At 39.7% G+C, this 24,316-nt stretch overlaps 1 protein-coding gene across 1 annotated transcript; it reads left to right on the top strand.

Moving 5' to 3' along the window:
- The first annotated feature begins 10,342 nt into the window (after positions 1 to 10,342).
- Positions 10,343 to 21,395, top strand: ctsd (cathepsin D). Its single transcript, XM_070848592.1, has 9 exons — positions 10,343 to 10,472; positions 14,173 to 14,329; positions 15,861 to 15,984; positions 16,994 to 17,112; positions 17,193 to 17,392; positions 18,523 to 18,645; positions 19,155 to 19,299; positions 20,455 to 20,553; positions 20,794 to 21,395. The coding sequence occupies exons 1-9, from the start codon at positions 10,411 to 10,413 to the stop codon at positions 20,953 to 20,955; spliced, it is 1,191 nt and encodes a 396-aa protein (XP_070704693.1). The 5' UTR covers positions 10,343 to 10,410; the 3' UTR covers positions 20,956 to 21,395.
- Positions 21,396 to 24,316: the final 2,921 nt, after the last annotated feature.

Raw genomic sequence — 24,316 nt, 5'->3', positions numbered from 1 at the left:
TCCAGTGTCCGAGGAGGCTGGAGGGTGCCGCAGCATGTACTGGAGGAGAAGCAGTCAGTCAGAGCTCTGACAGTCACATACAGTCCAGCTCAGACAACATTATAGTTATCAGAAGTCTCTAATAACTCTGGGAGGAACGTGAGAATCTTAAAAAAAAAACATAAACATGCAAAATACAAATGCAGACAACCAGAATTTCAAGCTAATAATTGTGTGCAGAACACCAGTAAATGGATCTTCACTCTGCAAATATTCACTAAATTCAACCAATCGGTGGTCGATTGATGGCTTTCTCACACATCAAGGTGTGTTTCCACCAAATGCGAAGGACGAACTACAATGTAAAGATGCGAATATACGCAAGAAGACACGAAAAGACACGAGTGATGCGAAAATATGAAGTAGAAAATATTAAATGAGAGAGTCGGACTACATGTTAAATTCGAAAAATGTGTGTCTGTTAACATTTGGCTGCATTTTTACGATGAAGCACGTTAGCATAAGGGCTAGCCCCAGTTAGCGCAAGCAACAAAAGCAAAAGCCCAAGCTAACTCGCCTCACGTTAGGGGGAAACAGTTTAAAACTCAAATCTATGCAGGGATTAAAAGTCTGGATTGTTTTTGAAGGACTTTTCTAATGTGCCTTTTTTTTAAACCGTGACTTTCACTACTGTTCTTTCTCGATAACTTTTAATATTAATGTGCTAAAGAGTTTCTGGTCTCAGTCGCTAGTTTTCAGTCTTCTTCAATACAGCAGGATGTTCTTTTAGTAAATTATGGTCCATTTAGAGGAAGATAGACAATGAAGCAGGGTCTGGTTAAGGGTCATGTCTAAACCTAACCAATCAGAGACGGTCTTCATGGCTGCACTTCCGGCTCCAAAAAACCAAGATGGCGACGGCCAAAACGCCAAATTCAAGGCTTCAAAATGGCATTTTGGAAAACTACCGCCATGTTCGGCTGTGACCATCACATCAGCATTTTAACTTTTTGTCTCAAAATGCAAAGAACAAAAAAAAAAAAAAAAATCAATACAGCTTCCTCCTCGTTTTTTCTTTTTCCTCATGCTTCTTCCGTGCTAAACTCTTTGGGCATTTTGGTGAAGTGAGACTTTTTAAAAGTCTTTTAAAAAGAAACACAGCATGCACCCACAGACTGGCTTCATTACATGTAACAAGTAAGTAAATGAACTTTTCAGCGGCGAATGAGCCCTGAATAGAAGCGCCCATGAAAGTCCCCTCAAAGACGCTGATTTTTGAAGGATCCCTCGCACATTCACCGGGGTGGCTGCGGAATATTTGATGAAAGGAAATGAGCCGCGTAGCTTCACCTCGTGTTTGAGTAACTGTTGGGCTACATTCAAACAGGAAGTAAAAACTTCAACATCTGAATGAACAGATTGAGTCTTTTCACCAATAAATCAGATCGTTTCACTCGGGCATCATGCTCTCTATTGATATTTAGCTTCTTTTTTTTTTTTTTTTTATCGGAAAGGTAGGAGTCAAAATGTAAAGTATTTATAGGGCAGAGGGACGAGCTGGGGGAGACAGGAGAGAAAAAAAATAAATGAAGAGCTGGACACAAAAAGAGAGAAAACAGAAGAGCGAGAAAGAAAGAGCACTTCCATATAATGACACATCCACCCCCTTCACAAACCAATGAATTTGAAATGAACTGGGACACAGTCTGTCAGCTAATACAGAGGCCCAAATGTTTCTCTTAAGTGTGGGTCAGACTCTGAAATGGGTGTCTCGCTCCGCCGCTGAGTCTCCTCCTCGTGAAGTGAGAGTGTAATTCACCGCACAGCGAGACCACTGCAGCTGCATTTGGCCTGTGCAGTGGAACAGACAGGTATTAGTCAACAAGGTATTCAGAGAAAGAACTAAAGCACATGCCGCGATGAAGAGCTCTGACCTTATATAATGGATTTTTAATTAGATGCTGTTTGGCAGGCTAATTATCCTCCATCCTTGGCTCCCTTTCCTTTAATAGAACCCAGTGTATTAGGAGGCAGTTTATATGTATGACTCGTTTTCCTAATGGCGTTTTCTGCTAAAGAGATAACAAGGACTTGTGGAGGGGCTTTTAGGCAATTTCCTGAGCAAGTCAGTGAGGAGTGCAGAAACTGCAAATTACTGCATCATTATCATCAGCACATTGGAGGAAAAATGTTGTGCTGATTAAAAGTTTGAGTGTTGGGATTGTTTGACAATCGAAAAGAGACCTCCCCAAGAGTGCGAGTGTGTTAGACAAGGTAGCGAGTGTGTTGTCGTTCAGCGTTGTCATAAAGGGGGGAGGATGTTGGTGCTCCATTTAGGTTTTGACAAGATAACAGAATGTAACTACAAAAGCATTTGGTAATTTTGAGCCTGAGGCTGCAGCAGAACAATAAATCTTACTGTAAAACTATTTCTGGTGCAGGTGGTCTTTTTATAGGCAGAGGTTCACCAGCAATCTGAGGGGCTGTTTTCTGTTTTCTATAAAAAAAAAAAAGGTCGATACTGGTAAAGGCTGAAGTTCTTTTGCCGTCAGTGTTTATGCTTGACGCCCGATCAATGGCCCCGTGCGCCGCACCATCTGTTATCAATTTCCCCTCAATCCACACAAGGAGCTTCAGCACCTGCTTCCAGGCGGATCACAGCACCGTGGAGGAGTTACTGTGATGATGATGATGATGATGATGATGATGATGATGATGATGATGATGATGATGATGATGATGCCACACGTCTGCAGGCGTTTCTTTAAGTTTGCCCTCCAGTCCTGCGGCCCATCATGAATCATTTATGAGTGCAGTTCTTTATCTACAGCGTAATTTATTCAGCGTTCTGACAGATTCATGCAGTTATTGCAGTATGTTTGCTTTGTTAAAGGGAGAGCAGAGCGAAGAAAGTCCAAGTGCATCAGCTCAAGAAATATACAGCACAGACATCTACACTGGCAATTTGTTTAAAGGAACAGTGAAGCATTTAGTAGAGACCTGTTTTTAATCCCAAACCCACGGTGTGTTTGTTCCATTCCCACCTGCACGATAGAGCTCCCTTGATTTTGTGTCTTCTCCCGTCCTGCAGGGAAAAACTGTTTTGTATTTTTCTGCATAGTATTAATAAAGAGATGCATATCTAATAATGAAAGTGATAATAAACTTTAGCCTATTTAAGTAGCACTTTTATCAACATTTACAAAACAAAACAAAAACAAAACTAGACAAGACGGTTCAAACCAAAGGAAATGAGCACAAAGGAAGTAGAAATATGAACAGCATCAATAAAAACATATCAAACATTAACGAAAGCTCTCACAAAGAGAAAACACTTTAATTACACTTTAATAATCATTTGGCTAATTGATTGTCCTGTTTGGCCATTATGAGCCACCGTACCTTGTAGGTGTATCCATGGTGACACGAGTGTGCTTGTTTTCAATCGCGTCTACAGTCGGGAAATTATTGCTTAATATTGCTTAATCTGCTCATGTGGTGTTTTTTTCTTAATAAACCAAAGGCTATAAGACAGCGTTGATCACTGACTCACATATAAAGGATCTAATTTCTACAATTTTCATATTTATTTTAACACATAGCCCACAGCAAAGTTCAAAACCAAACCAAAACTTGGGTCCTAGTTGGTCCCAAGGGATTTGCTCCCATTCCGCCACAACATGCTTCAAACAATATTCCTTTTTTTTTTTTTATTCCTTATTAACCCCTTGAAGGTCCTCAGAAATAATCACGTTAAAGATCCTTACACACATAAATGTGTATGCATAAAAACAAGCCATAAAAATGTTAAAAATCTTTTTTTTTAAAATTTTTTTTAAATAGTTTTTTAGACCAGCATCAGCCCTAATCATACATATCAAATTTTAATTAGTTTTTTAAAAAATTAACCCTTAAATTGCCATGTTTTTGTCATGATGCGCATCATTTTATGGTCTAAAATACACAAAAAATACATGAAAAAAATTGAGAACTCTGAAAAATTCACCATCTTGCAAAATTATAAGCAATATGCATGAAAAACTGATAAAATATGCTAAAAATAAAAATCATAACACACTAGAAAGTGCTGAAGACCCTCAAAGGGTTAAAGACAGCAGCGAGAGACGACAGGAAAGTGTGTGGTTGGCTGCACTGGTGCCCTGTGAGCAGGTCTCAAGGTCTCTTTTTTCATTCCTCACACAACTACTTACATAACTGCTTGTGTATAAAACCAATTACACCATGAATGCCTTTGAGGGGAAGCTGTCCAACAGTTATTCCTAGTTGAGCGATTATTGCCGCTCATCCCCCCCTTCTACAGCGCGGCAACGATGCTTTTAGGTGCGTTCGTACAAACTTGTTCGTTTGAATCATGCTGAAGCCTTTGGCGAGCTTTGGCTGCTGATGTTGGGTGATAAGGTCTTCTAGTTCATCTGGAAGGTTTCGAGTGTGGTTGAGGTTGAGTCACGTTCGAACACATCAAACTGGAAAAACCTTTATCAGAATCAGAATCAGGATTACTTTAATAATCCCCAAAGGGAAATTGCTTTTTGTTACACACAGCTCCAAAAGAATAAGAATAAACTTCAAACACAAAGTAAAATATAAATATATAAAAGTATGAATAAAAAAAAAGATGTATTAAAAATTATTACAAATTATTACACAGAGGTAAATTACTGCACCAGGTGAGTCCAGAGTCTTATAATAATAATAATAATAATAACAATAATACCACTACTAATAAAAATATATAACAACATGCACAATCATAGTAAGGCTCTGTACTATATAATACCAATAATACTACTACCACTACTACTACTACTACCAACAATAATATATAACAACATGTACACTCAGAGTGAGGAGCTGTACCATATTATAATAATAATAATGTTACAAATAATACCACTACTAATATTTGTATATGTATGTATATTTAATGGAGCGTGTTGAAACAGGAAGGGGCCAAACACAAACTATTGTCTACAATATACACTTGTGTCAGTGATCCTGGGGGCCCACTGTCCTGCATGTTATAGATGTTTTCCAGCTCCAACACACCTTTTTTCACACACTCAGCCCTGCAGAAGCCTGATAAGGACCCATTCATTTGAACAACAGGTGCATTGGAGCAGGGAAACACCTACAAAAATACCAGGACCAGGATGTGGAGACTTGTGCTGTAGCTTTGTTCCCACAAAACCCACGAAAAACAGCCTCAGACCAAAAGTGCTAAGTGGACCATTTCACACCTGCGCTGGTTTGAAACACTGATGACAATATTTATCATTAAACTGGAACTAATTACAAAACTAAAAAAAAAAAAAAGCTAAGAAAGTGCACTCAGTCTGGGGCAGATCTTTGGCAGGTGATCTCTCTCCAACCATAACCGAACCTAAACCTAACCCCCCGCTGCTGTGGTCAGGTTGGGGAGCAGACTTAATGTTCTCACTAACAGTCAAGAGCAAACAGCTTATGAACACTTGTGTCATCAGATCAGGGGATGTGGTGATTCGACAAATCTCTGTTGCAATCAGCACCAGTCAGCCCACGTTACTGTGAATATGAGTCGGTTAGTTTCAGCTTGTGACACAGGTTCCTCTTTGTTGTTTCAGTTTGTCTTCGTCTGCCAAATGTTCTCATGATTTTAAAGACCTTTTCCCATCAGCACATAAAATACTTTGCAGGTTGGTTTTTTTTTTCTGGCTGCTGCTCTTGCAGTTTGGCACCATGTGATGTGCTCTGTTGGCGGCTCTGCTGCCTCACGCTTCTCTAAAAATCTACATTAAAGTGCTGATTTTCTGGCAAACGCCAGTCAGCATCACACTGCAAGTGTATGATGCGGCTTTGTGCAACTCTGTAATGATGATTAAGTTCATTTAAAGCTTGCCCTCGTCCTTTAGGCGTGTACATGTGTATATACAAAACTTCTTTTTGATGTATAATATATATAATAATGTCACATAATTGGCAATATATTTAAAGCACTTTTACTTTTATGGCACTTTTGGGCTCTAATTCTAGATTTTCTATTCTCTTAACTTTAAGTTTCTTAACCCTTTCATGCATGAATTATGATAAACTCAGTCAGGATCAAGTGTTTTTATTCATCTTTAGGTGTGAAAAACAAGGTTTGAACTTCAACCCGTATTTTAGTGCAGTAGTTGAAATCTAGCTCCTGATGCATGATGTTCACTTCAGTGGACATGTGATTAATCATAATTTCCTCCTAATATAAAATCAATACTTGGAAAATTTAGCAATTGCATGACTCCTTAGATGTTACTTGATGTCACCATATGTTTCTTACCTGCATGGTTTCTTTTTCTAGAAGGTTTGAACAGAAATAAATGAGCACCTTGGTGTTCCTGGCTGTCTGTCGGCCATCTTGGTTTCACTCTGAGTGGATGAGATGATGCAGGAGCTTCACTGTAGCGGCTGATGTGCAGCTACGCCATCAAAACTCATGCATATAGAAGAAGAACAGCTTTTGAATAGCTGCACACTGTAGTGACCTCTATGCATGAAAGGGTTAATGGTGATCAGGTCAAAATGAACAGGACAGAGAGACTTCATTAAAGACCAGCAACAGAAGAACTGAATCAACAACAACATTAGAGTTTTTTAAAATGTATTTACCATCCTTATCTCATCGTATGGAGAAGCACAACATGCCGTAAAGTGAGGTTTATGTTCCAAGACAGAACAGACAAACAGGACATGTTTTTACGGTGAAGTGGCAACGAATGCACCAGTTGGACGACAAGAAGAAGAAAGGAGATGGAGGCCATTTTGTGTCGTGACAAATGGGGGGTCAGACTTATTATATAGCACCAAAAGTATACACATAATTCTTCTACACACCTGGAAAGGGAGCTGAGGAGTATTCATCTGGTAGTAACCTCATCACGAGATGACCTTAAATTCTACACACTGCACCTTTAAGGAATCTTATCAATGCAGAACTATTTTTTCACTGTGTGGTATTTGGTATTTGTACTTTCACTCAAGTAAAGGCTCTGAATATTTCTTCCACCACTGTTTTCAACAATCGATCGGATAGTTGTTGAGATATTTCAGTCTTGGCCAAGTGAAATGTACTACGACTAAAAAATGAAGTTACTACATCCTACTGAGCCTGCAGCTGTTTACCATTCTGTTGTACAGTTCTACTTTTACATTCACAGCTGTTATCAGTGCTGTAAAACGTCTGTCAGCACCTGATTGGAATCACTAAACAATATCTCGCTAAGAGGGCTTCAGAAAACATTTGGGAGTCTATGTTTTCTGATGGTGAATGATCCAAAACGCAGGATGTGATACTGATGTGGCTCTAATCCAGCTGTGTTTAGTGTCATCTGATGCTCCTGAACGTGACTCAGTCACTTTTGAGGACAGTTAGTTTCTACAACAGCAGCAGACTGATGAAACATGTGACACTGCTGGTATGAAATCAGCTGCACCACTGAACGACTGCGATGCAGATGCATACAGTAAATCCTGCATGAGTCAGCGGCTAAAGCTCCCTATTCTGTTTTTTTTCCCTCTGTGCTTTAGTCATGCTGTGTAGTAAGAGTAACCATGATGCAGGAAAATGCTGCAGTTCTGTCTGTATTGAGCTCCCACATGTTTAACTGGAAATGGAGGCTTAAAATCTGATTTTCTCAACAAACAGGAAAAGACATCCCACAGATTGTGCAACATTTGGTTTCTTATAGATTAGATAACGAGATGAAACAAAGAAATGTATGAAATGAAACATCTGGGATGCTAAAACACTTAAATAAATAACTGTGTTTACTGGTAAGACATCTCACTCTGTGCACGAAAGCAAATTTAAAGTCGTCAACTACTCCTCTGAGGTGACACCAGCGGTTTGAATGAAACAAACCTAAAACTACACGTGAGAGAGAAAGAAACCGTGTTAAATGTTTTTTATCGTCTTGTAATCAGCAGGTTGGTTTTGTTTCCCTTCTGCTTTTTTATGGTTTATGAGGTTTTACAGAAAGACCTCAAACCAGAGGAGAGATGACTCTGATGAACTGCTAAGTAGCTGAACATTTCCTGTGTGGAGAAGAAAAGCTTTGAATAAGTTATGAATGGTTAAAGTTAAGGTCTCTCTTAAATCTTTCAGGAACAACAGGGCAAAGATTAGATTCACCGAGCATGAAACTTTTAAAACTAAGTTATTGATGCTTTCTGATGACAGACTGCGAGTTGTACGGTTTAAATTGACCACATATACAGACTCAGTTCTGACTCAGGTTTATTGATTTGGCCTGTATTTTAAATTTGGAATCGTTTAAAAGCAGATTTCTGTTAACATACACATCATTTATATGGACAACAGATTGTTTTCAATGCTGCTGTGAGCTCCTTTAGTTTGAAGCACTATGATAACACCAGAGTCCATCATGCTACAGCTGCACCACTGTTAGTATCTCAAAAATTCACTGACCTGTAAATTTCCTAAAGCGGGTCGGGAGCAGAGAGTGTCAGGAGAAAGTGGAAGTGAAACATACTATTAAGATCAGATGAGCCCGTATTGGTCCCCAGAGAGGAAACACGGTTGTTCCAATGACTCACAGACAGAAATAAGAACAGATAGACAAAGAAAGTCAAAAATAAATAATTATACACATAATAAGTATATATGAATAGCGATTAAAGTCAAATTTACAAGAGTAACATTGTGGTGTGATCACTAGCAGTGTATGCTAGACTAATGTATATATGATTAAGTAATAATGTCTGCATTAATATAGAAATATGGTAGTATAACGTATTAAAACAGTGTAAGATATTAGCATACTATAGTTTAGCATATAAAATATAAAGTGAAACAAAAAAATATGGCATAATATATAGTATAGTACATATAATATTACATATAATGTAGTATAGTCTGATTACAGCATATTATTATATACAAAGAATATTAAATCTACTATATAACAAGATCCAGCAGAGAGACAATGTAGAGGTACAATGTTGAAATGTGTTATTACAATAAATGTCAGTATATACTGTAAATATATCGTACTGAAAAGAAAGAAAGAAAGAAAGTGTGTGTCTGTAAGTGTGAGTTTTCAGCTGCTCAGAGTTTCCCTGCAGGTTTGCTGTGCACTGAAGCTGCTCTCTGATTTGTGGGACGAGGCAGACACTGACTGTTCAGTCCTCGTCATTACAAGGCAGCAGATTTACTCCAGCAACACGTTTTCCTTTAGCAGTGCTGGTTTAAATCATCTCAAACGAGAACGAAGAAATGGAAAAAGATAAATCTGATGAAAAAACATAGTTGTGAATCTGTGTTTTTACTTTGTAAACACAGGACCGGACTACGAGGTCATTATAACCAGACTGATACTGGAGACTTTTAAACATGTGATCCTATCAGCTGACGGTCATGTAGTGTCAAGATATCTGCTGATATTTTACAATGCTTTTTTCTCTTCTTCTGCTGTCACTTCATGTGGCTTTTAGCCTACATACGCAATATACACCAGTGCTCACCCACAATAAGCTATATGTGGCTGATTTCACCTCCAGTAATCCAGTTTAATCGATTCAAAATTAAGGATTCAAGCACCCCCACATGAACAAGCATCAAAAGAATGTTAAAAAACCAAAAGTTTACTTAAGTAAAAGAATAAAAGCACCAAATAAAAGTACCAAAAGTTAAAGTATGTCCAATATTTGGATCATAATTACTGATGCGTCTATTTAACGATACAGGTGGTGAGGATGGAGCTCATTTTAATTTATTTACATATATTCTATATATCTCTTTACATACTGCCGGGTAGCTTGTCACTTTGAATTCTTATTGATCTAATAATAGCATTTCTTTATTGTGTATATTTTGTATAGATAGATAGATAGATAGATAGATAGATAGATAGATTAGATAGATTCTGGATAATGCTGTTAATATAATAAATAGAATAAATGCTGGATGATGTAGTGTAAGAAGTAATGTCGTGAGTAAACAGGACAATATTTGCCTCTGAGGTGAAAATACTCAAGCAAAGTACAAGTACCTCGTTTACTAGTACTGTGGTAAATGTAGTTAAAGATAAAGATAAACTTTATTGATCCCACAGTACAAAACAAACAGTTAAAGGAAGAGAAAATTAAATAAACATAATTTATACAGAAAATATCATTTACGGAAGTACATTCTCTGGCACGTGATCTCCGTGGACAACGTTCCATTGACTCGTCCCGCGGTCTCCATGGTCACGCGTTCCCTCCGCGAACGTTCCCAGGAAGTGACGTCACCGCGGTCGGTCGGTCGTACGGACGGACGGACGGGCTCTAGTCTGGCTCACGTGACGCAGAGTCAGCTGATAAAAGTGAGGACAGCGGGTCGACGTGCTCAGTCATTGTTTTCTCCATGAGTTCGTGATCCTGCCGGCCGCTACGATGAGGCTGCTGCTCCTGTGTGTGTTCGCGGCGTTAGCCCTGACCAACGACGCCCTGGTTCGGTAAGAAAACACCATATATTCACACGGAAGCGTTGAGTTTGTTCTGACTAATGTGAAGTAATGTTAGCTAGCATGCAGCTGGAGGTACACAATGTTTTTTTTTCTCTGTGTTTGGTCGCCGGAGACAGTGAAACATTGTTTGGTTTAAGGTTATAAATAATATTCCTGGCTGCAAATTTAAAACCCAGCGTTAAAATATGTGCAGTGTTAGCTTCAGGGTTTAGCTAACGGCTCACTCAGCTAGCTAATGTTAGCTTGGTTCTCCACAACAAGCTAGCCAGGCTCGTCTGTGTCTGTGATAGATAGATAGATAGATAGATAGATAGATAGATAGATAGATAGAAATACTTTATTGATCCCTGGGGGGAAATCCTGGTGTTACAGTAGCAGCATAGAAAGTTAAAGTGAACACCATAAGTACAAACAAATATAAGCAGAATCAGGATTACTTTAATAATCCCCAGGGGGAAATGGCTTTTTGTTACACACAGCTCCAAAAGAATAAGAATAAACTTCAAACACAAAAGTAGAAATCGAAATATATAAAAATTATGTGTTAAAAATTATTACAAATTATTACACAGAGGTAAATTATTGCACCAGGTGAGTCCAGAGTCTTATAATAATAATAATAATAATAATACCACTACTACTACTAATAATAATATATAACAACATGTACATTCAGAGTGAGGGGATAAGCAAAAAAATGTAAAATAAATAAATAAATAAATTTGTAAGCATGAGATCAACAATAAGAATTAGCAAAAAAAAAAATTACAAGGTAAATAAATAAGTAAAATAAAGGTAAATAAATACAAAATGCAATATACACTATAAAAAGTACCAAATGCGATATGCAGAGTAAAAATACCAAATACAGAAGTACAAAACACTGTAGTGTGAAATAAACTACAAAAAAAGAAATGTACTGGAAATGTAAAGTGACAAACTGTAGTTTAAACAGTTAAATAAAAACTGCAGTGCGAGTTTAAGAACATGTTGTATAAATGTTGCTGAGAGAGGTGAGACAGTGTGACCAGCCTGAGATGACCTTGTAATATAAATATGTCGCTCAGTGTTTCTCTACCAACTGATTCATCAGGCTGGTGCTTTATTTCACCCTTTGGTGCCATTAACAGCTTTGAAATGTTGTAGTTTCTGATGCCACTACAGTTGTCTGACCGGTTTAGTTACTTTTCAGATTCAGATTTTTATTTTTTAAGAGCTCAATATGATATTTATAGATCAAACCAACAGTACATGAAGGGGTTAAAATGAGCTCCTCTTCCACCAGCTGTAACAGTAGGATACTACTTGTGTGTTAGTTAATGCTCCAATATTCAAACAAAATGATATTATAACACTTTATGCCCAACGAGTACTTTTACTTTTGATACTTTAAGTATATTTTGCTGGTTGTACTTTTGTACTTTAATCACATCTTGAATTTAAGGCTTTTGCTTGAGTATTTGTTTACTGAAGTAAAATGAGTACTTTCACTTCTGTCAAGTAATTTACTCAAGTACACGTAGCAACATCACACCAATAAAACACAGTCCTGCATTTACAATTTTACTATTCTATTTTTTTCTACTGAAAAGTGAGGAATTATAATTATCTTATTATTATTATTGGCAACAAAACGTACCTAAAGTACAGTATTATAATATAGTAGTAAAGTATAAGTGCTCATTACCGTGTTATATTATTGGATCATTATTAATGATGTTTTCAGTGATTAATCTATAATAATGCATCATATTTTATAAGGGTGTGGTCCATACTTTTAGTAGATAATATATTGTAATATGATATAACTGTTAACTGAATGTAGTGAAGTAGAAGAACAACAGAAATACTCCAGTAAAGTAGAAGTATGTTGAGTAAATGTACTCAGTAACACGTCTGGAATCAGGAGTCCAGTTTCATGTGTGATCCACTGAAAGAGTGCAAACATTAAGAGAAATAATAATAATAATAATAAAAGGTGAGGCTTGTTCACGCCTTAAAATGTGACTGTAAAGGTAACGTTTGGTCCCTGCTGCTCCCACACAACCAGACAAACCTGAAACATGAAACACACTGGATCATGCATTTTTGTCTTGGCAGGTCTACATTAGACTGCTGAAGAGCCAAGAACTCACATTTTCAGTCCTTTTATCAGTGCCACAGTCATGTAGTGCAGAGTTCTGCTTTACTTCAACTATACAAATGTGTAGAAATTCAGTAGATTAATAAGTTTAACAGACTTTCTGATAATCTAACTTCTTCCTGGCTGCAGTGCTGGATGCTCATTGCCGTTTGCTTGTTCCATTATCTTTAATTTATCTGCATGTTTGAGGCGTCTGCTCTGCACGATTGTGACGGCCGTTCTGTCTGCAGTAAATAAACTGACTTCTTGTCATTGAGTGCAGCTCTTTTCTCAGCGTTTAGTTAACGGGAGCGGCGGAAGCTCTACATGTCGAGTTATTACCCATCAGGCACCATGTTTACAGTAACATTAAGTCTCTCAGCTCAGCTAACGATTGTCTGTCTAATGATTTAAGAGTTTGATTGAGACAGAGCCTCTAAATAAAAATGATTTAGCCAAATATATAAAATCAGAAATGCATGGCTATTTTAATTTAGCATATTTTGGTGGCAGGCAACTAAGGCATCTTTTCCTGGTAACTTGAAATGAGCATTTTAAAGAGTAAATGATCAAAAAAAAGGTACAATTATTGGACTGAATGTGGGTTTCAGCCCTCTTTAGTAGCTAGTAGGCACATATCGTGGCATGTGACAGAAGTATAAAGGACGCTTCCCCTCCGTCAGCGATGACCCGCTCCACCGTCTTCTCCATCGTGCTTTTGAACGGCCTCTGGCTAACGGTGTGACGGCGGGGTGAGCTGGTATTTGGAGAGCTGTTCAGGTCACATGTTGCTGACTGTTCGGGAACAGGAGAAGATTCCTGACTCCTGTAAAAACTTGTTGGTGTCTCGTTCACGGACGGTGAACCATTTACACGGGAGTTAACCGCATCAGCAGTATGTCTCCAGCGTGAATGGAAGTGCTTTAATAGAAGGTTTAATAGTTTAATATTTAATTTCCTCAGTGGGAAGCGGAGATGAAGCCTAACTCATAACCTCATTATTCAGTTATTGGGGTAAACCAAGCCAATCAAGTGCACTTAAAAACAACGGTCCCACAATAAATCCTGTGCTAAAAGCTGCTTTAGGTGTAGCCAGGTGTCCCTAATAAACTGGCCTCTGAGTGCATATTAAGGTTTCAAACTTAAAGACACCCTGGACCCCTAAAGTGAGACTGGATCTGTGCTTTTCGATGTTTTATTACAGAACTTGTATGAACCCATTGACATAAATGGTCATAAGTTCTGTTGTTGTGTTACTTCTGGATGAATTATGATGAAAACAAGTTGGGGCCACTGTGTTAAAGCGTGTGTGCTGCAGTATGTATAGTACTGTCAGTATTTGGCAACACTCTGAAGGATAACACTGTGCAGATAAGTATTAAGCATGTGGGTCAAATCTTATCTGCAAGGCCAGAAGTTGTGTAGCCTGACGATCGAGCTGAGTTTCTGTTGCATTTGCACTTTATTATATTATTCAAATGACTACATAAAGAATCAAGTGTGGGCGGTGATTCACAGATCCATTAACACTGAAACGCTCCTATTTTCCTGTTTCTCTCTTTTCAGAATTCCCTTAAAGAAATTCCGTTCCATCAGACGTGAGTTGACGGACTCGGGGAAAAGAGTCGAGGAGCTCCTGGCCGACAAGTACTCCCTTAAGTACAACTTTGGCTTCCCCCGCAGTAATGCACCCACTCCAGAAACCCTGAAGAACTACCTTGACGTAAGCATCGCTCACCAAAACACTGACCTGTGGACCTTTTTAAGTCCTCACTTTCCCTGATGCACTGCCCAGAAGCTAAAAAGCCAAGCTGGGGGGGGGGGGGGGGCCGCAACAAAGGTCCTCTTGTGTGGTGACCGCCTCGGCCCTTTTCTGTAAATCCTCCCAGCTGAATGGGAAAATTAGACGTGCCTGTCAAGGCCAGTAAATCCTCTGCAAACGCGGCCTTTTTATTTTTAGACAGGCTGAATCGCTCAAGACTAATATCAGCCTTTAACCCGTGAAACTGAGTGACAGCAGAGGAGTCATGTGACGGCCGCTGACTCACTGCTGCCACCTGATCTTTAAGCCTCTTGATCCTCGTCAGCTGACACAAAGTTTGTTTGTTTGTTTGTTTGTCTGTCTGTTCTCGGTTTTACTGAACTCATTAGGCAATCTCCTTAACTAGGCAGGCAGGAGGCAACCAGTCAGACTGCTGTGGTTTAACAGGAGGAACATTTTGTGGTGGTTTTGCATAGAAATCTATTTAGAAACTGTGCCTCTGTTACAAACCTCATCTGCAAGGTGATATTTTTTTTTTTTTACACTGTAAAATGTCAAGTGTTCAGCAAACATGAGCTCACAAAGCACCACAAACACAACAGACAAGAGCAAGAACACGGCACGGTGCTCTTTAAACAGAACGTAGACACACCTGAGTCACTAACTGTTCCTGAAACACAGCAAACAGAAATCCTGAAAGTTGTCGGTGAGCGTTTGACACAGATCGAGTCTTTTAAAGTCTCTACATTTACTTTTTTTATCCAGGAAGTCAAGATCTGAGACCTGAGCACAGAATAAAAACAAAATAAACCAGTGTTTCCTGCTATCAGGGTCACTGCAACTAGAAATAGTGATGATAAGTTTTTAATTTGTCACTAAATTCAGCACCAAGGTAGAAATCTCACAGACGGACGCCTCAGAATCGGAACAAATAAAACCACAACTGTGGAAACTTCTAGATAAATGATCTTCTGTTTCCGTTGATTTGGGCAAACCAACCCAGTGAGGTCACATAGTGGATTAGAAATCTTTCAAACCTTGCTTTAAAAAAAAAAAAAAGGAAGTACTTTGGATGACTTGACAAAATTCTTTCTTTATGGAGGTTTTGAAAAACAGAAGTTTGCTTCAGCTCCTGCGTTTGTGGACTAATCATTTCGTTGTGTCACTCTTATTGTGAAACGCTGAGAAGTGATTGCTTGTTGAGACTCTCTGACCTGTGTCCCTACTGACATCCAGCCACACAGAGAGACTCTGATATCAAACAGCTGTAAGAAGATAACAGACTGATTTTTCTTTGCTTTATTGGGTTGAAAACGCTGAGTTTGTGCCTTGAGGGATTATCTTAATCTCTTTTCCTGAAAACATCCAGTCAGATTTACTCACTGGTGGGTTTGGAAAGTCCAGTAAGTCTCCACGAGCTTTCAGGATCCTGATGGTGGTTGTTGTTGTTGTTGTTGTTGATAATCCCACACGTGTTGTTTTGTGTTTCCAGGCCCAGTATTATGGTGAGATCGGCCTGGGGACGCCCCCCCAGCCCTTCACCGTGGTGTTCGACACCGGCTCCTCCAACCTGTGGGTGCCCTCCGTTCACTGCTCCCTCATGGACATCGCGTGCCGTAAGTCCTGCTGTGGTTATCGCATAACGCTCCTGGGGGGGGGGTGTCAAGCCTAAAGGGTCTTCAGTGTCCTGCAGGTGGCGCTCTGTTAACCTGGACAGATCACCATGGTAACTCAGGCTGAGTTAGGTTCAGAGTTTCGCCTTAAAGCGGCGCCCTCTTTTTCCCTGATGCTTTTCATCAGCATGCAGCATCGTGTTGTCATCGGAGCCAACGTGAATTCAGTCGGTGCTGCAGAGAATCTGTCAAATTAAAGGTCCTCTAACCTGCAAAACAAACTTTTTAAAGCTCCTTTCCAACATAAATGTGTCCCTGATGAGCCTGTAGACCAAAACTATGAGAAAAGATCTTCCTCCGTCTGTTTCTCCTGCTTCATCTTTTAGTAAACGTGTGACGACACTCAGTTTAAACTTGATGACATCATGAGGGGGGATCTGTTGATCATGTGACCTCCTCTGGTCCATCAGCAGGAATCTCATTGAGATTTGGCCAAAAACTAAAGTGTTTAATAGTGTTTAGATCTGTTGAGTTAAATAAGTTAAATACTCCACAGCGTCCAGCAGCTCTGTTAGAAATAAACAGAAGGACTGAGAGTCTCTGAGAAAATAAATGTATAATAATTTATTTTTTTGTCATCCAGTTTTCTCCAATATAGCGACACATTCCTCCTGACTGATGTAGGCGGCACAAAGTTTTATTCTGATTATATTGAGTGAGTTGTGTGAGGAAGAAGAGTCAGAGTTATGTGAGCGATCACAGATCCTGAAGCAGGAAGCCTGAGTTAACAGACGCTCGATTTAAAGACGTCAGTGGTCATTTCTGACATGTTTGGTGTTCATATATAGAGTTTTTATATTTTCTAGTTCTAGAATCACTCAGCTGCTCTTCCTCCACTTTTAACTTTAGCTGCTGTAACAAGTGACTTTCTCAGTGTTTTAATAAAGTTTATCTTCTCTTGAAATGTGAAACTTTAATTACAACACGTCTGCGTTCCTTTTCTGCTCTGCAGTGCTTCACCACAAATATAATTCTGCCAAATCCCAAACATACGTGAAGAACGGCACGGCCTTCGCCATCCAGTACGGAAGTGGCAGTTTGTCAGGCTACCTCAGTCAGGACACGTGCACCGTAAGCTCATCTCACGCCGGGAACTGCAGGTTCAGGAGAGCGCAGCGCAAAAGTCTGAGTTTATTTCTTTGTTTTTCTAGATTGGAGACATATCGGTGGACAAGCAGCTTTTCGGAGAGGCCATCAAACAGCCCGGCGTGGTCTTCATCGCAGCCAAGTTTGACGGCATCCTCGGCATGGCCTACCCACGCATCTCCGTGGACGGGGTGGCTCCGGTGTTTGACAACATCATGAGCCAGAAGAAAGTGGAGAACAACGTCTTCTCCTTCTACCTGAACAGGTGGGGAAATGCAGAGGTTGAAGGATAACTTGTTTTTTTTAAAGCCTGGGCCCTATTTTACATATTCTGTGTTTTGGAATGCTTAGCAGGTAGAAAAGTGTTGGAATCGATCCAGTAGATCTCATCAGCTGGATGTAATCCTTTGGGGTGATTTGTTATTCTAAGTGTGTGACAGCATTATGGAAAGGATCCCTACACAGAGAGACCTGGAAGATCCTTTTGGTTTAACCACAAACAGCCGTTATATCGCTCTCTGCACACACACCAGACTCCATTCACAAAAACAGTAATTTTACCTCACAGAACGCAGGAGTCGCTGGTCTGCTGCTGCTTCGCTTGGTTAGTTTATCTCTGTTATTGTGTGTTAAACAAATATTGTGTTGGAGCCAAATTAATCCTTTAAAACACCAAAGTCACAAAATAGCACAAATTAAACTAACAGATCGCGGAAGCAGTCGAGCAGCAACTCCTGTGTAAAATTAGTGTTTTTATCAATGGAGTCTGGTTGCTGTGAGGAGAGGGATAGAACAGCTGTGAAGTCAGAAGGGTTATAGTGATGTGGTTTGATTGAATGTGTGTTTCCCCTGGTAGAACACAGGAGTTGCAGGTGTATCTCTGGCTCGGTTGGTTAGTTTGTGCCTGTGTAAGATGCAGTATAAAGATGGTGCATGATCAGCACCACTGTGGGAAACCGCTGAAGAACCTGCAGCCTGCATTTAGAACAAAGCAGACAAACACAGCAGGAACAAAAGCAAAACTACGTTTCTGCAGTGCAAAAAGGGGCAAATCTTGTCCACATGCTGCTGTAAGTGACACTGGTCACTCAAAAGTTACTGCCATCACACTGAGAAACCTCCAAACACGGAGCACAAGCAGCCGTCTGTGGTGAAACTTCTGATAACAGAAGTGGGTGATGATAATGTGCACATGGATCATTCTCACAAACGTTTGGTGAAAAGTAGAAAACACCTGGTTACATTTCTTGTCTGGATTTAGTGTGTAAATATTCCTGTTTATCAGATGATTTCAAGAGTTGGTGGAACAAATTATTCTCAGAGTAGATTCGGTTTAGGATTAAAGCTGTTTTATATAAACAGTAGGTGAACTCTCGTCGTCTCTGTCGTTGGCAGGAACCCGGACACCGAGCCAGGCGGCGAGCTGCTCCTGGGAGGAACCGACCCCAAATACTACACGGGCGACTTCAACTACGTCAGCGTGACCCGTCAGGGCTACTGGCAGATCCACGTGGACGGGTGAGCGCTGCAGACACAGACTTCATGGTGTAGATGGTAAAACGAGGCATTAAACAAAAAATGGACAATAATTCCCATCGTTTAAAAGCAGAATTTATACATCCACATTTTCTGTATGCTGTAAGAAAACTATTTAATGTTTTAATGCTCAGTCAGACATTCGTGGCTGCTTATAAGAGCCAGGATACAGTATGGTGCTGCCGGGGGGAAAGGGAACACCACAGTGTCCTCCAACCACGTAGCACCAATTACAAAACTCTTTTCGTAAAACTGGTGCCGTCTCTGCAGTTATAATTTGCAAAGATTAACTAACATAGTTGGTTTATTATTAGTTTTATATAATTGTAGATGGAATATATTTAGATTTTTGAGTGTTGATCAGGTAAAACAAACGCTGGACTGGAAAAACAGACGGGCGTGTTAGATTTTTGGTTAATTGAAACATAATAAAGCTAATTGTTGGTTGCAGCCTTCATTACATGCTTGCTGTGTGTGTGTGTGTGAGACAGGATGGCGGTGGGCAGCCAGCTGAGTCTGTGTAAGAGCGGCTGCGAGGCCATCGTGGACACCGGGACGTCTCTGATCACCGGCCCGGCCGCGGAGGTCAAGGCCCTGCAGAAGGCCATCGGAGCCACTCCGCTGATCCAGGGAGAGGTGAGCTGTTCGTTTAGCTCAGAGGGCTCCAAGCTGAGAGATCTTAGTGGGATGTGTTGATGATCAGAAGAATAAAGAATAAAGCCTCCTTTATCTCTCTAAAGCAACACTAGAACCTGCCCCAGTGTTTTATTACACTATGAACTGTGTTCAGTAGAACAAACAAAGGGAAACGTCACATGGTTGATGTAAAAGAACAATGTTGAGCTTTGATTTTATTGATGAGTGTTTCTAAAGTGGTGGATAAGCAGCAGAGACACAGAGGGAAGTTAAACATTGTTCATTTGCAGCATATACGACCAACGCTGTGATGATACGAAGCCGCTCGGGCAAAATCTCCCTTTAATAATCTCCCTTTTTTGTTAATCTTGTAGGACAAAACAAGCACAGACTGTTTAGAGGTAGAGCTGAAACAATTATTGTAATCAATTATTTTTCAAAGAAAAAAAACATTCTCTGGTTCCACCGTCTGAATTGTGAGGATTTGCAGTTTTTTTTTTTTACTTATGTGAATTGAATTGTTAGTCGGATGAAACAAACGATTCTGATCTTCTCAGGCTCGTGTAAATTCTGATTAATCAGTCAAATAATCTTTATATTTGTTGGTAATAAATGATGATTAATTGCAGCCCAGTAAAGAGAATTAATGTTGTTCAGAGCGTCAGTCAGTAAATTTAACATTCACATTTTAAAATATGTATATGTATTGAACACTGTAAATCTGATCTAAAAGCCACTTAAAGAACAAAACACGTGAACATTTAAACCAACAAAATCAGGTCAGTCGACTCTAAAAGTCTGTCGTCCTGTTGTAGTGATTTAATATCCTTAAAGACACACGTTGTTTTCACATTAATAAACATGTTGCCACAGATATTCTGTCACTTCTACTTTTCAGCTGGCAGCAACTATATTTTCACATTTTGCTCATTTTTATTGCAAAATTGTCCTTTAAATTTAAACCGTGATTCTAAAAAGTCTGACACTGAACTTGCTGACATGTTGACCCACTTTATTGTTGGTTTCACTCTGCATCTATTTTATTTTCTGTCACAGTGGAATCAAATCAAACCTGATCTGCAGAGCGACTGCACTGTTTTGTAGTTTAAGATGATGAATTGGATAAACGAGCCGTCGGCTCTGGTTGTGTTTCAGTACATGGTGAGCTGCGACAAGATCCCCTCGCTGCCCGTCATCTCCTTCAGCGTGGGCGGCCAGTCCTACAGTCTGACCGGGGAGCAGTACATCCTCAAGGTGAGGCCAGGAGGTGTTTGTCCGTTTAGCCAGCAGGGGGCGTCGCAGTCGGCTCCTGCTGCAAACAATGCAACACTGTGGCTGCACGTTGCGTCATTAAAAACTAAACAAGTGCAGCTTTGTTTGAGCTGGCGGAGCAGGAGGAGGCCGGTTTGTTGTCTGAGGAGAGATTTACACTGAGATCCATGTTGTTTACACACTTCAGCAGCTCTGTCTGACCGTCTCCTCCCCACCATCCAGGTAAATCAGGCCGGAAAGACCATTTGTCTGAGCGGCTTCATGGGTCTGGACATCCCCCCTCCCGCCGGGCCCCTGTGGATTCTGGGAGATGTATTCATCGGCCAGTACTACACCGTCTTTGATCGGGAGAGCAACCGAGTGGGCTTTGCCAAGTCCAAATAAGCACATCCACACGTTGGAGCATGTTCAAGTGCAAAGCTACAAAAAAAAACAACAATAATATCCAAGTGTTGGACGAGAAAAATCTGTTCTGCACACGTTTTCTGTTGCTTTGCAATCAAACAGTATTTAGCAATAGATTTTGTGTAGAGCCTAAATGCACTGATCTGGGGAATTTGTATGATTTCCAGCAAGTGTGTGAAACAGATCGGAGATGTGGTGGCTTGAGTGGAGAGTGAACGTGATCAGGGATCAGTCGATTGTACTGGTACTGCCCTTTTTAAAACATCCAAGTAACTTTGTTTCTTTCTTTTTTTTTAAATCAGGGATTTGTTTTCAAAAGAACACTTTTAATTTGCATTTTAGGAGAAAATTGTTCTACTACTGACTTTGAGATGTACCTTAATGTGATTGGCCTGAATAATAAACAGTTTTTAAAAGTGTTTTTTTCCTGTTTTATGTAGCTTTAATAATGGTTTATGGTTAATGTGGCTAAAAAGCAGTGGTTTGTACTTAATTGTTCAAAAAAAGTACATCGATTTTACAGTTAAAACCAAAAAGGATCAAAGTCTCGTCTTTGTTCTGACGTTTCCCATTTGAACTGGGAAGTTGGAGTTTTCTAAAATCTTTCTCCGAAAGTTGGGAGAACCTCAACGACCCGGACCTCAAAATCCAAGATGGCTGCTCCACACTTCAGCAGTAGTGAAAATAAAGTAAGTAAAACGCCGTCTATCAGCACTTCTATCCACACTACACCATGTGATACGTCCTCATCAGCTGGTGTCGCTAACAACTGGTCTGATTTTGGTTTTCCAGGTCGTTTGTGTGACGTCGTTATCGGCTCCAACGTCCAAGGAACACAGCATTTGCTAGAAATGACTCCAGCACAGACGAGCAGCGGGCGTCAGGTAAGCTCACTTCTTTTAACTCCAACACTGACTCGAGTGACATCACTTGAGGCGATTCATCCGACTTCACTGGGCTCCCTCTGGAGCCACAGAAGGATGCAGTTGTGCTTCCCCAAACATGGAAACAGGCTTTAATGTGTGAAATTAGTCATTATTTCAGTGAGTAGTACAATATTTTGGTAAGTTCTTGCTTGGGGTTAGCTGAGAAGATTGACTCCACCCGTGTTTGTACGCTAAATATAAAGCAACCGCCAATTAGCATGCGTGGTGTGAACACCGAATAAGACAAAGTTACATCATACAAGTCTTTTTCAATGGAGGCCGACGACGTGAAGCTGGAAACTGGCGCCCAAACTGCAAGTTAAAGTTAAGCTGGACACTTTTTTTTTTTTTTTCTCAGCGCTCTGATGCCAAATCGTCAGCTTATGTTTTTGCCTCAGCGTTGTCGTCACCCAGGTCCCTGTGCTATTTAACCACTTTCATTTACAGACGGTAACAATGAAGGCAGTTTGGAAAAAGCTGGTAGCTACTGTGGCAGTGTCAACGCACATGTAGGCTAGCTGATGCTACGCTTGCTAATGTTAGCGTCTCGTTAGTAAAGATGACGGTAAATGTGGGTGGTACTCATCAATAAGTGCTTGAGCAACACTTCAACGGCTCAGCGTCAACGTAGTTTTGCCGCTTGTAGTGTGAACACAGCATTAGCTTAGCATTAAAACTGGAAACGGCTAACGCTAACTTACCTCACCTCCCCGATAAGATCACAACCTGATGTGTTTGTTCCTGTTTACAGTCTTGATGCTAAGAGCGGCTAGCTTTAGCGTCATCAATCGTCTCATCTATCCCTCGACAAGAAAGTGGATAAACACATTTCCCAAAAATCACTTTTAAAATAAAGTGAAATGCGGTGATCCCATGATTCAACAAGTCCTTCAAACTTTATTATTCCCTTCGAGCACTTTACATCACTTCAGTGTACAAAAAGTCGGCTTTACATTAAAAGTAGTTATTTTACTTAAATGTGCTCAATAAAATACCGTCTGCATAAAAACGTCCCCTCGGCTGTTTAGTATTAAGTAAATAAAGTTTGTCTTCACATGTCTTTTTGTTTTTCACCATAAAATCCAGACTATTGTTTGAGTTTAGTAAAGCTTGATCACAGCAATCATCAGTTTCCGGCCCCTTTAATCGACCCGTGCTGTCAACTATATAACGTGAACTTGATTTACTGTAAACTGTATTTTACATTTCCTGACAATTCAGTTTAGAAACCATAAAAACAAACAAACCAGAATAAGTGTTTGTCCTTAAAATAAAGGTTGCTTCCACTTTCTAACAAGGCATCTCTTCATAACGCGGTTATTTTTGATTAATAGATCGTTTATTAATGTTTTATAGCTCAGCTGCAACAGTATCAGGACCACAATCAATTTATTTAGTGTTTAACATTTGCTGATGTCTAATTAGAAGAAACCTTTGGCTCTTTGTCAGTGTTTCCATTGTACTTCTATCACTGTAAAAAGGTTTATTAAGAACAAATAAAGTCGTTGGTTACAACTAGAGCTGCAATTATTAGTAGATAAATTGATTTAATCGATTGACAGAAGAGTAATTGACCATTTTCAAAATCAATTAAAGTAAATTTTTAAGCAAAAGCTGCAAACTTTTGGCAGCTAAAGCTTCTTAAATATGAGAATTTGCTGTTAAAACTTTTCACTGTTCTGATGTTTTACAGACAAAACAACTATTTCATTAATTCAGAAAATGATCTGCAGATCAATGAAAAATGAAGAGTGAGTTGCAGGTTCTGGTCACAAAGCTTTGCAGATGCCTGATTAGAAAGTGGTGCTGACCAATCTTGGTTATTGATTCCCATCATCGCCCACATGAGGCTGCTTCCCTCCTACCTGGATCTTATTTTAGCAGCTCTGGTCTCTTCTGATAACATCGTACTCATCAAAATAATCTGAATTAGAGGATAAATCCTGGGCCACAAATACACAAGGAAACAATATCACTTGCACAAACGGCTAATTATTATTCTACAGTATAACTTTATAGACCGTTTTAATACTTGAACTTCTTGCATTTCCCCTCATCACTCAACAATAACAACATTCATGTGTACGTGAGGTAACCAGACTGCCATCATTCAACATTCAGCATGAAATCTGTGTCAGCATTTTACCTGAGAGGAGAATCTCTCTGTGCTCGCTCGGCCGTTAGTTCTAAAAAAAAGAAAAAGCTACAGACCAGATCTTCATTTTTTAAAAAAATGGCTTTAGCAGGAAGAGTGTTTTAACCCTTATATGGTGTCTGTGGGACCCATTTTCATTTTTTGGCTCATATTTATGAGTCTGAGTTTGAAAAAATGATTAATCATATAGTTTTATTTTGACAGAGAACATGAAAACAGATGAAACACCATACAAGGGTTCAATCCTGGACTGAAGCAG

This window comes from Pempheris klunzingeri, chromosome 1 (assembly GCF_042242105.1).
Source record: "Pempheris klunzingeri isolate RE-2024b chromosome 1, fPemKlu1.hap1, whole genome shotgun sequence".
Taxonomy (NCBI): Eukaryota; Metazoa; Chordata; class Actinopteri; order Acropomatiformes; family Pempheridae; genus Pempheris; species Pempheris klunzingeri.
The sequence above is the reverse complement of the archived record's forward strand: the minus strand, read 5'-3'. Positions and strand labels throughout refer to the sequence as shown.

Coding starts and splice junctions, on each gene's coding strand:
- ctsd (XM_070848592.1), top strand. CDS start 10,411: ATGAGGCTGCTGCTCCTGTGTGTGTTCGCGGCGTTAGCCCTGACCAAC. Junction 18,646..19,154: donor TGGCAGATCCACGTGGACGG/GTGAGCGCTGCA, acceptor TGTGTGAGACAG/GATGGCGGTGGGCAGCCAGC. Junction 19,300..20,454: donor CTCCGCTGATCCAGGGAGAG/GTGAGCTGTTCG, acceptor GTTGTGTTTCAG/TACATGGTGAGCTGCGACAA.